General features: G+C 49.2%; 1 protein-coding gene across 1 annotated transcript in view; it reads left to right on the top strand.

Annotated features, from left to right (window-relative positions):
• LOC149428288 (PH domain leucine-rich repeat-containing protein phosphatase 2-like) overlaps positions 1–16,588 on the top strand; it is a 69,356-nt gene that overhangs the window by 14,331 nt on the left and 38,437 nt on the right. The window contains exons 3-5 of the mRNA XM_089667542.1: positions 3,466–3,599; positions 9,639–9,829; positions 14,933–15,058. Coding sequence (XP_089523668.1) covers positions 3,466–3,599; positions 9,639–9,829; positions 14,933–15,058 — 451 coding nt within the window. The remainder of the gene's footprint in view (positions 1–3,465; positions 3,600–9,638; positions 9,830–14,932; positions 15,059–16,588) is intronic.

A 16,588-nucleotide genomic window follows, 5' to 3' on the forward strand; every position in this document is an offset into this window, starting at 1 on the left:
TCGGAGGTGGGTAGGGGGAGGAACCAAGGGAGATGCTTGGAGGTGGGTAGGGGGAGGAACCAAGGGAGATGCTTGGAGGTGGGTAGGGGGAGGAACCAAGGGAGATGCTCGGAGGTGGGTAGGGGGTGGAACCAAGGGAGATGCTCGGAGGTGGGTAGGGGGTGGAACCAAGGGAGATGCTCGGAGGTGGGTAGGGGGAGGAACCAAGGGAGATGCTCGGAGGTGGGTAGGGGGAGGAACCAAGGGAGATGCTCGGAGGTGGGTAGGGGGAGGAACCAAGGGAGATGCTCGGAGGTGGGTAGGGGGAGGAACCAAGGGAGATGCTCGGAGGTGGGTAGGGGGAGGAACCAAGGGAGATGCTCGGAGGTGGGTAGGGGGAGGAACCAAGGGAGATGCTCGGAGGTGGGTAGGGGGTGGAACCAAGGGAGATGCTCGGAGGTGGGTAGGGGGTGGAACCAAGGGAGATGCTCGGAGGTGTGTAGGGGGAGGAACCAAGGGAGATGCTCGGAGGTGGGTAGGGGGAGGAACCAAGGGAGATGCTCGGAGGTGGGTAGGGGGTGGAACCAAGGGAGATGCTCGGAGGTGGGTAGGGGGTGGAACCAAGGGAGATGCTCGGAGGTGGGTAGGGGGAGGAACCAAGGGAGATGCTCGGAGGTGGGTAGGGGGAGGAACCAAGGGAGATGCTCGGAGGTGGGTAGGGGAGGAACCAAGGGAGATGCTCAGGGGTGAGTAGGGGGAGGAACCAAGGTAGATGCTCGGAGGTGGGTAGCGGGAGTAACCAAGGGAGGAGGGTAGGGGGTGCAGACAAGGCGTGATTCAGAAGCCCCAAGGATATCCAAAACCAAAACTTCTTTTTATTTTATTTCCTATAGAGGAGGAAAGGGTTGAATTACTGCATTTTTTACCACCTTTGTTTCGTGATGATTTCCTTTCATTTCCTGTGCTATAGACTCAACAGGAAGTGAGGGGATATCTTTACAACATGGAGGAAATCCCTCTTAGACAGTTGTCACCAGAAAGTGTCCTTACTGGAAGATCTCCCCTTTATTCCTGTTTTGGTGACTGCTCAAAATTTTGGATTTGCTCACTTTCATTCCTGGTGATCCGGACAGCTGATGCTGTAAATCTCCCAAACAGGGAGTCAGCAATTAAAACCTGTAATAAACAATGAGAATTGAGTCACCAGACCGCTACTAACTTTATTCCATTTAAGTGAGGTGGACCATCCAAATGGAGGCAACGCGTTTCGGGGGTCCAAGAGATCCCACTTCCTCAGGGTTAGAAAAACCATAAGGACCTCTCCATATCAATCTGATAGCAATACATTATGCCATCCTCGGGGTCATATTTAACCACTTTGCTCCGGCTGTACGCATATATACGGCCTCTCGGTGGGCGGGCCTTAATGCCGAGCGGCCACATATATGCGGCCCTGTATAAACAACCCGCTCCCAGCACGGTAGTCTGCAGGGATTGGTAAGCTTTTGATGCATACTTGCCATCAGGAGCTTTCCAATCATGCGATCGCTGTGACAGCCAATCACAGTGGTCACATGATCCAAATGCCCGCCTCTGCCTCCCGGCATCTAGAAGTGCTTAAAGGGCCAGGAGGTTTGGGTGCAAAGGGGTTAAAACCTAATAGCCAATAGCATTGTAAGTATACAAATTGTTGGGTAGTATTGAATTATCAATATAGAACTTCTGGCAAATGTGAGAACGTAAGTAATAAACTATTCCATTTCAGTTCATTAATTGGGTAAAAAAAAATATTAATAATCGGCAATTAACACCTGACAGCAGTTCTAACCCCTCGCCACTCTATCCACATCTTTTTTGTCCTAACCCCTTGCTGACCTCGCTATAGCCAAAAGACAGCAACAGCGCCATCGTCTAGTTGGGGCGCGCTCTGTTATCGCTGTGTCCTGATCACAGATTGAGCTAAAGGGCCAATCACAGTGACCTGTACCATGTGATCAGCAATGTCCAATCACAGCTGATCACATGTACACAGACTTGCCAGTTATCAGCAATGCTTTCCCCGCACGCTGTGTCTGTGTGAAGAAAGGAAAATCGATTACCGGCAAGACTGTCAGTACATGGTTTACACTGATAATTAGGGCAGCATATCAGTGCCCATCTGTGCCGCCCCAATGGTGCCCATCTGTGCCGCCCCATTGGTGCCCATTTGTGCAGCCCCATCGGTGCCCATCTGTGCTGCCCCATCAGTACTCATCTGTGCCGCCTCATCGGTGCCCATCTGTGCCGCCCCATCGGTGCCCATTTGTGCAGCCCCATCGGTGCCTATTTGTGCAGCCCCATCGGTGCCCATCTGTGCCACACCATTGGTGCCCATTTGTGCAGCCCCATCGGTGCCTATCTGTGCTGCCCCATCTGTGCCCATCTGTGCAGCCTCATCAGTGCCTATCTGTCCAGCTTCATCAGTGCCCATCTGTGCCACCTCATCGGTGCCCATCTGTGCAGCCCCATCGGTGCCCATCTGTGCAGCCCCATCTGTGCCCGTCTGTGCTGCCCCATTAGTGCCCATCTGTGCAGCCCCATTAGTGCCCATCTGTGCAGCCTCATCAGTACCCATCTGTGCAGCCTCATCAGTGCCCGTCTGTGCTGCCCCATCTGTGCCACCCCATCAGTGCCCATCTGTGCTGCCCCATAAGTGCCCATCTGTGCAGCTTCATCAGTGCCCATCTGTGCAGCCCCATCTGTGCTGCCCCATAAGTGCCCATCTGTGCCGCCCCATCAGTGCCCATCTGTGCAATTCAGTGAACAAGAAAAATTACTTATTTGCAAAATTTTATCACAGAAACTAAGGAATTTTTTTTTTAACTTTTTTTTCTTTTGTTTAGCAAAAGATAAAAACCCCCGTGGTGATTAAATGCCACCAAAACAAACTATCTGTCCCAAAAGAAATGATAAAAATGTTATATGGGTACAGTGTTGCATGATCGTGCAATTGTCATTCAAAGTGTGAGAGCGCTGAAAGCTGAAAATTGTCCTGGGCAGTAAGTTCCTGGTACTGAAGGGGTTAAGTTATACTGTAAATGTATTTATAAATGCAAACTGTGTAAATACCTAAATTGCTGTTGGTATCAGCTTCTTGCAATCCTTGTACGGCAGAGCCCAGACTGGGAGAGGGAAGAGGCTGCACAAGAAGACAACCTGTTGTGTTGTAGTGCAAGAAGCATGCTCATGGGTGGAGAGAGCAGAGTGACAGTGAGATGATCTAATCAGTCTGCTGCTTCTCCTTTCACTGTCCAGTCACAGGGTGGGGAGGAGACCTGTAAATGTTCCGGTCTCCTGCCCTGCCTCCCCCATTCATAAGGTTGTAAATGGGAAGCTCGTGGTTGAAAAATGAAAAGATAAAACACAAAACGCGTATTCTAAGTCTTTTTGTCCTCAGGAAAGGGACTTGCTCTCTGGATCTTACTAATAAATATAATTTCCTGACAGGAGGCTGGAACCCGAGGAGCGCCCTCTGCACATCATCTACAAGTACCTGTCAGACCTGGGATTTCAGGACTCCCTGAGGATACAAGAGGAGGCGGCCCACTCGGACCTCAGCTGCATGATCCGATTTTATAGCGGTAAATTCTTGGGGTTCTAGATCACCAAAGGTGGGAACTGACCACTGAGGCCGGCCTTAGACAGTGCAGGGCTCAATATCTAGATCACCATAGGTGGGAACTGACCACTGAGGCCGGCCTTAGACAGTGCAGGGCTCAATATCTAGATCACCATAGGTGGGAACTGACCACTGAGGCCGGCCTTACAAGGTGCAGGGTACAATATCTAGATCACCATAGGTGGGAACTGACCACTGAGGCCGGCCTTACACAGTGCAGGGCTCAATATCTAGATCACCATAGGTGGGAACTGACCACTGAGGCCGGCCTTACAAGGTGCAGGGTACAATATCTAGATCACCATAGGTGGGAACTGACCACTGAGGCCGGCCTTACACAGTGCAGGGCTCAATATCTAGATCACCATAGGTGGGAACTGACCACTGAGGCCGGCCTTACAAGGTGCAGGGCTCAATATCTAGATCACCATAGGTGGGAACTGACCACTGAGGCCGGCCTTACAAGGTGCAGGGTACAATATCTAGATCACCATAGGTGGGAACTGACCACTGAGGCCGGCCTTACACAGTGCAGGGCTCAATATCTAGATCACCATAGGTGGGAACTGACCACCGAGGCCGGCCTTACAAGGTGCAGGGTACAATATCTAGATCACCATAGGTGGGAACTGACCACTGAGGCCGGCCTTACACAGTGCAGGGCTCAATATCTAGATCACCATAGGTGGGAACTGACCACTGAGGCCGGCCTTACAAGGTGCAGGGCTCAATATCTAGATCACCATAGGTTGGAACTGACCACTGAGGCCGGCCTTACAAGGTGCAGGGTACAATATCTAGATCACCATAGGTGGGAACTGACCACTGAGGCCGGCCTTACACAGTGCAGGGTACAATATCTAGATCACCATAGGTGGGAACTGACCACTGAGGCCGGCCTTAGACACTGCAGGGGACAATATCTAGATCACCATAGGTGGGAATGTACCACTGAGGCCGGCCTTAGACACTGCAGGGCACAATATCTAGATCACTATAGGTGGGAACTGACCACTGAGGCCGGGCTTAGACAGTGCAGGGCACAATATCTAGATCACCATAGGTGGGAACTGACCGCTGAGGTCGGCCTTAGACAGTGCAGGGCACAATATCTAGATCACCATAGGTGGGAACTGACCACTGAGGCCGGCCTTAGACAGTGTGGGGCACAATATCTAGATCACCATAGGTTGGAACTGACCACTGAGGCCGGCCTTAGACAGTGTGGGGCACAATATCTAGATCACCATAGGTGGGAACTGACCACTGGGGCCGGCCTTACACGGTGCAGGGACACAATATCCATCCCATGTGTGATCCGTCTGTGGTATGGCCATGGTGGAAGCACTGACCAAGCTTGTATGTTCACACAGACTGTCCTGTTGTCTTCACATTGGCAATCTGAGTGTTCACTTTGACTAATGGCACCCCTTCCCTATGATTGTTCCCAGATATGACTGTTGTCAACCAGATCTGGGGACATTCATCAATTCAGTACTAATGAGCCTTCTCAATATATCAGTTATAGGGTATTCCGACACTAAGGGCCCATTCACGTCAGCGAGTGCGCATAACGGGCCCCTGATGGTGTGCAGATAGATATACACACTGTACATACACTATATTGCCAAAAGTATTGGGCCGCCTTTCCATTGAACTGTAATGGCCCCCCAGTCTTAGTAGGGTTCAATATTGAGTTGGCCCCGCCCTTTCCATACGCATGACCTCTAATGGCCTCCCAGTCTTAGTCCGTAGGGTTCAATATTGAGTTGGCCCCGCCCTTTGCCTCTTCTGGGAAGGCCATCCACAAGGTTTAGGAGGGTGTCTATGGGAAGGTTGGACCATTCTTCCAGAAGCACATTTGTCAGGTCAGGCACTGATGTCGGGGGAGGAGGCCTGGCTCGCAGTCTTTGCTCTAATTCATCCCAAAGGTGTTCTATGGGGTTGAGGTCAGGACTCTGTGCAGGACAGTCAAGTTCCTCCACCCCAAACTGGCTCCTCCATGTCTTTATGGACCTTGCTTTGTGCACTGGTGGGCAGTCATGTTGGAACAGGAAGGGGCCATCCCCAAACTCTTCCCACAAAGTTGGGAGCATGAAATTGTCAAAAATGTCGCCTTAAGAGTTCCCTTCACTGGAACTAGGGGGCCAAGCCCAACCCCTGAAAAACAACCCCACACCATAATCCCTCCTCCACCAAACTTTACACTTGGCACAATGCACTTGGTGATGGAAGGCTTGGATGCAGCTGCTCGGCCATGGAAACCCATTCCATGAAGCTCTCTATGCACTGTTGTTGGGCTCATCTGAAGGCCACACCAAGTTTGGAGGTCTTTAGCTATTGACTCTGCAGACAGTTGGCGATTTCTGCGCACTGTGCGCTTCAGCATGCGCTGACCCCATGTCATGTAACGTGGCCTATCACTTGGTGGCTGAGTGGCTGTTGTTCCCAGTGGCTTCCACTTTGTTATAATCCCACTAACAGGTGAGCGTGGAATATTTAGTAGCCAGGAAATGTCACGGATGGACTTATTGCCCAGGTGGCCACCTATCATGGGACCACGCTTGGAGTCACTGAGCTCCTGAGAGCGACCCATTCTTTCACCAATGTTTGTAGAAGCAGTCTGCATGCCTAGGGGATGGATTGTATACACCTGTGTCCATGGAGGGGATTGGAACACCTGAATCACATGATTTGGAGGGCGGGGCTAATACTTTTGGCAATACAGTGTAGGTGAATTTGTACACAGGCAAAGCAATCTTGATAGCCGACACTGTAGGAGGATTAGCAGACATACACTTTAAGAACCACCACTGTGCAGCACTGCAAAGCAGAGCCTACATATAGAATGGACAAATATGGATGCCCCTACATACATACAATGACAAGTTATATTTTGGAAAGTCCTGTACATAACCTTTCAATTATTTTGCATAGCTCTGTGAGGATTGCCTTTTGCTCCTTGATCCGTAAAAGTTCCTCCGCACACTGCTCCAGGCTGAAGACCCTGGAAAGAGCGAGAGGCTGCCCGTTCCGACACAACACAGCCTGGCAAGTCCCAACGTTGGCAACGGTCAGGGAGAAGCTGTGGTGTGTGCGTGCGCATATCTCTGTGATATAGTATAGTGTGTGTGTGTATATGTATATATATAGTATAGCCTGAAGTTTGCATGTTCGCCCTGTGCCTGTGTAGGTTTCCTCTGGGTACTCCGGTTTCCTCCCACACTCCAAAGACATGCTGGTAGGTTAATTGGCTCCTGTCTAAATTGTCCTAGTTTCATCCCTGGCCATGTGGGATCTCCTGCATGGTGGGGGTTGGGGAAAGACCTGGCAACCTACCCTGTAAAATAATTGCGAAGAGAATTCATGGAAAAAGTCGCTTACGAATGATAATCTATGCAAACGCCAAGGGTCAGATACGACTGAATAGATAGATAGATATATGTATGTGTGTGTATATATATATATATATATATATATATATATATATATATATAGCCTGAAGCGGGGGCGGACTGACCATTTGAAAACTCGGGCACTGCCCAAGGGCCCGGGGTCAGTAGGAGGCCCCATGAGATGCCCCTGGTACCTTTTTATTGGCTTTTTTGAGTTTGGGCAAGGACACAGGGGCCCCATGATCCCCTATTGCCCGGGGGCCCCATGAGTTGTCAGTCCACCCCTGGCCTGAAGTTTTCATTTTCTCCCTGTGCCTGCGTAGGTTTCCTCCGGGTACTCCAGTTTCCTCCCACACTCCAAAGACATGCTGGCAGGTAATTGGATCCTGTCTACATTGGCCCTAGTGTATGGAACAGCTCTGCTAACCCTAAATATATATAAATAAGAGAGGAGGAAAAAAAGTAAAAAAAAAACTATATATATATATACATACATACATACATACATACATACATACATACACACACACACACACACACATACATACATACACACACACACACACACACATACATACATACACACACACACACACACACACACACACATACATACACACACACATACATGCGAAAGGGGGAAAAAAAGCTATTGATGTCTTCTGTATGACAATGACGTATACAATGTAGCAGACAACTGGTGGAAGTCCTGATTGCGGTTGGCGTCCATACACAGCAGTCACGTATGGCTCCTACTTTCACACAGTTGGCTCCGGGCCCCGCAGACCTGCAGAAATCTCTTTACAGCCGGCAGGTCACGGGGCGTTCCTCTGCATGTCTGAGACCTTCAGCTACTTGTAAAAAAAAAAAAAAAAATCCAATTTCAGGTGCTGCAGTGGCGGCCAGTGATTGGTGGGGGTGATTCGACTAGTAGGGGGTCGGTCACATGTTCTTCCCCGTAAACCCTTCGCCGTCCTTGGCTGTAGTTTTCCTTTAATGCGAGCAGATAGGACGGGATGTTGAAGACACAACAATGTAGCAGATCAGGTTTGGGTTGTATTATTGGCAGTGTGTACAAGGTTTAGCTCACATTCAGACCTGCGTTTCCTTGTACCCGGCAGGCGGAGCTCATTTGTAGACGGCAGAAAATAATCCTTTGTTTTAGGTCCTGCCATCGAATGTCTTGGGGGGGGGGGGGCATTTACACCAGATCCAGTGGATGCATTTGTGACTGCACCCCAACGGCATAGAAAATGCATGCGAATGCGCTACAATGCAGTGCAGTGCGCATGACCGCTCAAAAGAGAAGAAAGGAAGATGAAAAGAACCTCAAAGAAAACGCAAGCTTGGGAAAAATGCACGCAAATGTATGTAACGAACGCACATCAGATACACGTCACGGCACAGTAAACATGCAGATCCCGGTGTGAATGGGCCCTTAAGGGCCATTCACACCGGATACAGGATGCATTTTTGAGGGCACTCTAACTGCATAGGCCAGGGGTGTCAAACCGCGGCCCTCCAGCTGTTGCAGAACTACAAATCCCATGATGCATTGCAGGACTGACAGTTGAATGCATGACTTTCAAAGTCATGTGATCCATGGGTCTAGTCCGGGTTACACGGTGGGGCTGGGAGGTAGGCAAGAGCGGGAGGCCCCTTTGGGTGCTTCAGTAAGAGGGGGTGGGGGAGTAGTGCAGGACCAGCAACCTATGCTGCTAAGTAGTTAACAGCCCGTGGGTGGGGGCCAGTGGTGTGTTTAGGTTTTGTGCTGCCCTAGGCAATGCAAAAATTGTCTGCCCCCACAGACATGGGCCAACACCACCACCCCCTCCCACGGAGAGAGCCTGACATTGACCTACAACACCTCTGCTGCCACCCACCCATGGGAGAGCCTGCCACTACCACCCCCCCCCCCCCCCGGCGATACAGAGAAAGACACTCATCTTCACACCTCCAGACATCGCTGGGAATGAGAGTCAGGCTCCGCATGCACCATCAAGCAGCCTGCAGCCTCTCTCGGATCCCACCTGGTTCCAATGGCGCAGATGTCCCTTCTTCCATCCCTTCTTCTGGTGGGGAGGTGCTACCCCCCTGAAAAATGCCACCCCAGGCAAATGCCTTGAGGTAAATACACCCCTGGGTGGTGGGTGTTGGCTTTTGTGCCTTGGGTGCTAAGGGAGCTTTGTCCAATCACTGCCCTTCCACTGCGGTACCTACTGCCATCTAGAAAGGAAGCTTCTGCATATTGGTCAGCTGACACTGAGCTCAGTAGGAGTGGTTTGTTTTCCTCCTAGAACTCCTGCGCATGCGTGGGGGTTTCATCGTCCCATATTGGGAGCGATCAAGATGGCCAACAAAATCGGCACCTGAAAGACACTGGTGAGGAGCACCAGCAGGGGAGCCCATAGATGTGGGATTGGTGGAGTGGAGGTGAGTATTTGAGGTTCAACACAGAACTCCAGCACACAGAACCGCGATGAGCAGATTCACATCGAACATTTCCACATTCGGTATTGAACACGTCATGAGGGCGCTGGAGAAACCGACGATCACAGAATAAACGATTGCACGTATTCATATTATTCCGATTTTATATTTTTCAGAGAAGCCCAGCTCCATGGATCAGTTGGACCGGATTTTGCTTTCGGGTGTTTTTAACGTACGTAAAGGCAAAACTCAGCTCCATAAGTGGGCGGAGAGGCTGGTCGTTCTGTGCGGCACCTGCCTAATCGTCTCTTCTGTGAAGGACTGTCAGACGGGGAAGATGCACATACTGCCCCTTGTGGGTGGCAAGGTGAGCAGAATGTACCCTGTGTATGTATTACTTCATGAAGAGAACCTGTCACCAATGGGAATTGGTAGCAGTCTGAATCTCCACTTTTCCACGGTGGATTGCTCCTCAGAGGGTGTTTAACAAGGGGGTGGGAAGGCATTATGTCGCCCCCTACTGCCTGTTTCAACCACTAAAAAGCTATGCCACCGTACCACAACCACTACACATAATTTCAGAGTGGCCCCGGAGCTGAGCAGAAGGGGTGGGCATAGTCAGGTACTCTTGATGGGAGCCTGTCATAACGGCGGGGGTAGGGGGGTTTGGAGGATGGATATTTCAATGACAGCAGGAGCCAGCAGGACAAGGGACACATTGGATCAATACAAAGTAATGTCCCTTGTGCTGATTTTTTTTTATTTTGACTAAACTTAGTCTTTAACCTCTCCACGCCAGCTGAACGCAAATGTGCGGCCTCCCGGCGTCTGGGCCTAGACGCTGAGCGGCTGCACATTTGCGTCCTATTAAAAAAAGGACATATGTGCCGAGAGCGCGCACCCAGCACACATGTCCTGTACTCACGGAAAGGTCCCGATCTCCTCTTTCGATCGGGACCTTTCCCGATCATGTGACCGCCGCTCCACCTCCCGGCTTCTGAAATTCTTAAAGGGCCGGGAGGCACCGGCGTGAAGGGGTTAAGATACTCTTTAGAGCTGAATTCCAGGAATTTAGCCATTTTGTAAAAAGCGAAGGCACACTATGAGTTCAGTCCAAGCAGGTGCATGACATCTCCTGAACCTGTCTCTGTTATTTTCATCTGACAGGTTTCTGGCTCTGCCAGAGTTTACACTGACACTCAGGGTTGTGAGAGAGGAGAAAGAAGCACACAGAGCAGCAAGACTGCCCCTCCCCTTTGCTTCCCATTCATAGAAGCCTTTGTATTTGTGAATACATTCACATAATGCAAAGGCTTCTGTGATTGGGCAGGTGGATGGGGGAAGGGGCGGGAATAGCAGCTTCACGGGCTTTGATGTTGAAGATGCTTAGTCTGGAAGCATCAGCAGTTGTGCTCCCGGAAATACAGCAATTGCTGTCTTCCAGAAGTGCAATAAAACTGTATGTAGACAATACAGTAGACAATAGAGATAAGTCCAGGAGATGTCAGGAACCTCCTTGGACTTAACTTGTGGCTGAATTCCTGGAATTCAGCTTTATAAACAGAAAACTAATGAGACTCCAACTTCACGGGCAGTCTGCCTCCGCTGCACTGAAATCCCAAGCAAAGTTGTTTTCTGCCACCGAGTTCTCCCCAGTTGGACTACTGAACATCCCCCCACCTCTACCTCCTGCCCCCCCCAACACCACCACCTTATTATATGATGATGAGGAGAAGGGGAGTGTTCTGTGGAGTTGAATTCCTGCAATTCAGCTTTAAGGAACGCATAAAGCTTTACACAATAGCGTTCCCTCTTCCAGCGACCCATGCGTGTCAGTTATGAGCTGTAAACTCTGGCAGGTCACTGAAATGACATCTTTTGCTACGATTGGAAGAGGATAAAAGTGAATATTGATCCATCCAGCAATCCCCTCGAGCTACCACCGCACTATTATCCCAGCCTAAGAGTGGGCATTCAGATTCTTACTAATGCTTGTTTGTGACTGATTCCCCTATAAAAAAAAAAATCTCCGAGACCGTTAAGGCAAGCTTTTATTTTAAAACAAAGAGCCGTTGTAATCCTCAGTCACAAATTATACAAAATTGGCAGGCAATATAGCTCGCATCTTATCGGTATTATTTATTTGTGTCTTTATTTACTAGTTGCAGTTTTTGAGGCGTGCTACACATGCCCCAAAACAGGTCATCATTGTACACAGGACATGTGTAGCATGTCCAGACTCTCTGCCTGTTTGCCAGGACCTCCCCCTCCCAGTAAACAATTTTTGGTGCTGATTAATCAAAGCCGGCATTGCTGCGTACACAGAGAAGGTCGGCACCTTCAACTGTCAAAAAAAAGCAGTCTGACCATATAGTCTAGTTGCAGTTTTTGGGCGGGCTACACATGCCCAAAAACAGGTCATCGTACACAGGACATGTATAGCATGTCCAGTCTCTCTGCCGGTTTGTCAGGACCTCCCCCTCCCAGTAATCAATTTTTGGTGCTGATTAATGAAAGCCGGCATTGCTGTGTACACAGAGAAGGTCGGCACCTGTCCAAACAAGCAGTCTGACCTTTATCAATAACACTCAGACTATACAAAAATACAATGTAACACATTGTTACTTTTGTATCAGTCTGTACATTTATCTGTAGATCAAAAGGATTAAACGAGAAGTAGGGGATTGCTTTTTGTTCCCCAATCATACTTACCTAGGTCGATGCAGCATCTGTCCCCCGCTGGTTCTAAGGGTGAGAACTCAGCAATCACATGACCGCTGATCGCTGAGTTCTCACAGCCGCTCTGAGCAGAGAGCGGTGGCTGTCCCGTCCCCCAAGCTCACTGGAGAGCTAGGCTGTGGAGGGGGAGGGAGCGTCTGGCTCAGGCTCCCAGCAGCTTGGCAGGTGCCACTCCAGACTCTGGGGTGGATCCCGACTTTAAAGTCGGGATCTTTCCCCAGCCTGGACTGGCTGAGTGACGTCCACCCGCTGTCAGCTCAAAACGGGTCACAGGAGTGCAGAACAAACTGCATTCCTGTGATCCACAGGAGAAGTACAGCCAAACGAGCTTTGCCTGTACTTCTGTTTTTTACTTCGACTTGCAGACCATGTCTGTCAATGCAACTTCACAAGTTTAAAAAAAAAAAGGTAACTTTTTTTATTTTAAGAAAATGTTCTGTTTAACCCCTTATTAATGCAGGCCATAGATGGGTCGAAAAACGGCAGATTTTTCTTTTAAAAAACGAAAATTCGGTCGTTCAAGTGGCCGACGTTACCATCAATGGTAAAAAAAATCGGCCGATTTTCATCCCTTCTACAGCCGGCAAAAAGTGTCCCTGCAGAGAGCTCCGCTATTTCTGACAGTTCTCTGACAGTTCCTTCACATTTACAGCGGTTGAAACATTGTATCTATTTGTTTCCATTTAGGATACAGATGTTTTTATTCGGAAACAAATAGATACATTGTTGCAACCGCTGTAAATGTCAAAGAACTGTAAGAAATAGCAGAGCTCTCTGCAGAGACACTTTTTGCTGGACTGGAATTCTTCTTATTTTCATCCTACTTCTTCTTCTTCATCATCATCCTCATCCTCTTCTTCTTCTTCATCCTCATCCTCTTCTTCTTCTTCTTCTTCATCTTCATCCTCATCCTCTTCTTCATCCTCTTCTTCTTCATCCTCATCCTCTTCTTCTTCTTCTTCGTCCTCATCCTCTTCTTCTTCTTCATCCTCGTCCTCTTCTTCTTCATCCTCATCCTCTTCTTCTTCTTCATTCTTATCCTCCTCTTCTTCTTCCTCATCCACTTCTTCTTATTCATCCTCCTCCTCCTCCTCCTCTTCTTCCTCATCCTCATCCTCTTCTTCTTCATCTTCATCCTCATCCTCTTCTTCATCCTCATCCTCTTCTTCCTCATCCTCTTCTTCTTCATCATCCTCATCCTCTTCTTCTTCTTCTTCTTCTTCTTCTTCTTCTTCTTCCTCATCCTCTTCTTCTTCATCCTCGTCCTCTTCTTCTTCTTCATCCTTATCCTCCTCTTCTTCTTCCTCATCCTTATCCTCGTCTTCTTCTTCCTCATCCTCATCCACTTCTTCTTCATCCTCCTCCTCCTCCTCCTCTTCTTCCTCATCCTCTTCTTCTTCTTCTTCATCCTCACCCTCTTCTTCTTCATCCTCATCCTCTTCTTCTTCTTCTACATCCTCATCCTCTTCTTCTTCCTCTTCTTCTTCTTCCTCATCCTCATCCTCTTCTTCTTCCTCATCCTCTTCTTCTTCTTCTTCTTCTTCTTCTTCCTCACCCTCATCCTCTTCTTCCTCTTCTTCTTCTTCATCCTCATCCTCTTCTTCTTCATCCTCATCCTCTTCTTCTTCATCCTCATCCTCTTCTTCTTCATCCTCATCCTCTTCTTCTTCTTCCTCTTCTTCTTCTTCTTCATCCTCATCCTCATCCTCTTCTTCTTCTTCTTCTTCTTCTTCTTCCTCATCCTCTTCTTCTTCTTCTTCTTCTTCTTCATCCTCTTCCTCTTCTTCATCCTCTTCTTCATCCTCTTCCTCTTCTTCTTTTTCTTCTTTTTGTCTTCCTCTTGCAGGTCACTGCTCATGCGCAGATTTTTTATCGGCAAAAAATCGGCCGATTTGCCCACTAATTGCCGCGAAAATCGGCCGATCTGCAAAATCGGCCGATTTTTTTCCAACTTTACAGAAAAAAAAACGGCCAAAATACCGAAAAACGGCCGACCAAATAGCCCACTAACGATCCGAAAATCGGCCGATTTTCGACCCATCTATGGCCTGCATTAGTTTACGCTACTCAGCCCTAATTACCTCCTTGTTCGGTTTCTCCATTCAACTATTATTTTCCTGCTGATTTTTTTGTGTTGTTCTTTTCTATTTTATTAAACATTAATATTTAAACTTTTTTTGTTTATTTTTTTCATTAATATTTTTACACCTTTAACATATTTTTTACGTTTCACATTTAAAAAAGCGTGAAATTGAAAAAAAAAAAAAAACTGTTTAATTCCTTTGTAAATAACTTTGCAATGATTTGTACCAGAATCATAAATTTAGTGTCTTTTTGAAAAGGAACAATTGCAGAATAAAATGCGCACTTTTTATCAGCAGTAACACTATTTATTTTAAAACTAACGCTGCTCAAAAAAAAAGAGACAAAGTGTGCTTTGTTTAGTATTGTTACATTTTATTGTTTAAGGAATGCGAAAAAGAAAGTCATGGCTGTAAGACAATATAGTTCAAAGAAAGCCTTGTTTGTCCTAAAAAAAAAAAATACTGAATGTATTCTCTTATCTTTAGTGATGACAAAGTGAATGCCGAATAAGCAGGTCCATAGCAGAAATGTAAAAATTGCTCTGGTCCATTGGGGGTAAACAGGTGGGGGGGGGGGGAGTGATTAAGTTGTTTGCCTGGATTTCAGCTTTAAAATAATCTGTATTTGCCTTGTACCCCCCTTTTAGATAGAGGAGGTGAAGAGGAGACCGCACTGCCTGGCCTTCTGCTCTGCTGAAGCACAAGCTCCCACCTACCACGTCAGCTTCGACTCGGCCGCAGAGTACCAGAGATGGCACCGCCAAGCTACTAAAGTAAGGAGGGCAGATGAGATATTAAGGTGTTACTAAACCCCGGACCCCGCATTTACTATATCCGCTCTCCCCGGACCCCGCATTCACTATATCCGCTCTCCCCGGACCCCGCATTCACTATATCCGCTCTCCCCGGACCCCGCATTCACTATATCCGCTCTCCCCGGACCCCGCATTCACTATATCCGCTCTCCCCGGACCCCGCATTCACTATATCCGCTCTCCCCGGACCCCGCATTCACTATATCTGCTCTCCCCGGACCCCGCATTCACTATATCCGCTCTCCCCGGACCCCGCATTCACTATATCCGCTCTCCCCGGACCCCGCATTCACTATATCCGCTCTCCCCGGACCCCGCATTCACTATATTCTCTCTCCCCGGACCCCGCATTCACTATATCCGCTCTCCCCGGACCCCGCATTCACTATATCCGCTCTCCCCGGACCCCGCATTCACTATATCCGCTCTCCCCGGACCCCGCATTCACTATATCCGCTCTCCCCGGACCCCGCATTCACTATATCCGCTCTCCCCGGACCCCGCATTCACTATATCCGCTCTCCCCGGACCCCGCATTCACTATATCCGCTCTCCCCGGACCCCGCATTCACTATATCCGCTCTCCCCGGACCCCGCATTCACTATATCCGCTCTCCCCGGACCCCGCATTCACTATATCCGCTCTCCCCGGGCCCCGCATTCACTATATCCGCTCTCCCCGGACCCCGCATTCACTATATCTGGTCTCCCCGGACCCCGCATTCACTATATCTGGTCTCCCCGGACCCCGCATTCACTATATCTGGTCTCCCCGGACCCCGCATTCACTATATCCGCTCTCCCCGGGCCCCGCATTAACTATATCCGCTCTCCCCGGGCCCCGCATTCACTATATCCGCTCTCCCCGGACCCCGCATTCACTATATCCGCTCTCCCCGGACCCCGCATTCACTATATCCGCTCTCCCCGGACCCCGCATTCACTGTAACCGGTCTCCCCGGACCCCGCATTCACTATATCCGCTCTCCCCGGACCCCGCATTCCCTATATCCGCTCTCCCCGGACCCCGCATTCACTATATCCGCTCTCCCCGGACCCCGCATTCACTATATCCGCTCTCTCCGGACCCCGCATTCACTATATCCGCTCTCTCCGGACCCCGCATTCACTATATCCACTCTCCCCGGACCCCGCATTCACTATATCCGCTCTCCCCCGGACCACCAGAAAGTGAGTCCAACCCTAAGTGACAAGGTCCAAATTGGGCCCTGGGTAGGGACAGTTGCCTGCATCCAGTGGCGTGCAACTAATTTCCGGGCGCTGAATAGGGATTTGTGTAAAAGGGTGACTAGGGACTTATCCTCAGGCAGGTCCGGAAGGAGGCCGAGCAGACATACTTTAGGACAGGGTTTATTGGGGGTTTATTTAGGAGGTTATTGGGGGTTCCTTGAGCAATGAGCTATTTTTTCCTCTCTGGTAAGTTCCTTCTGACACCATTGATCTTTTTAGCTGTCTGCAAGGGGGTAA

This window comes from Staurois parvus, unplaced genomic scaffold (genome assembly GCF_062004578.1).
Source record: "Staurois parvus isolate SC_StPar_1 unplaced genomic scaffold, SC_StPar_1.0 ptg003353l, whole genome shotgun sequence".
NCBI classification, from domain to species: domain Eukaryota; kingdom Metazoa; phylum Chordata; class Amphibia; order Anura; family Ranidae; genus Staurois; species Staurois parvus.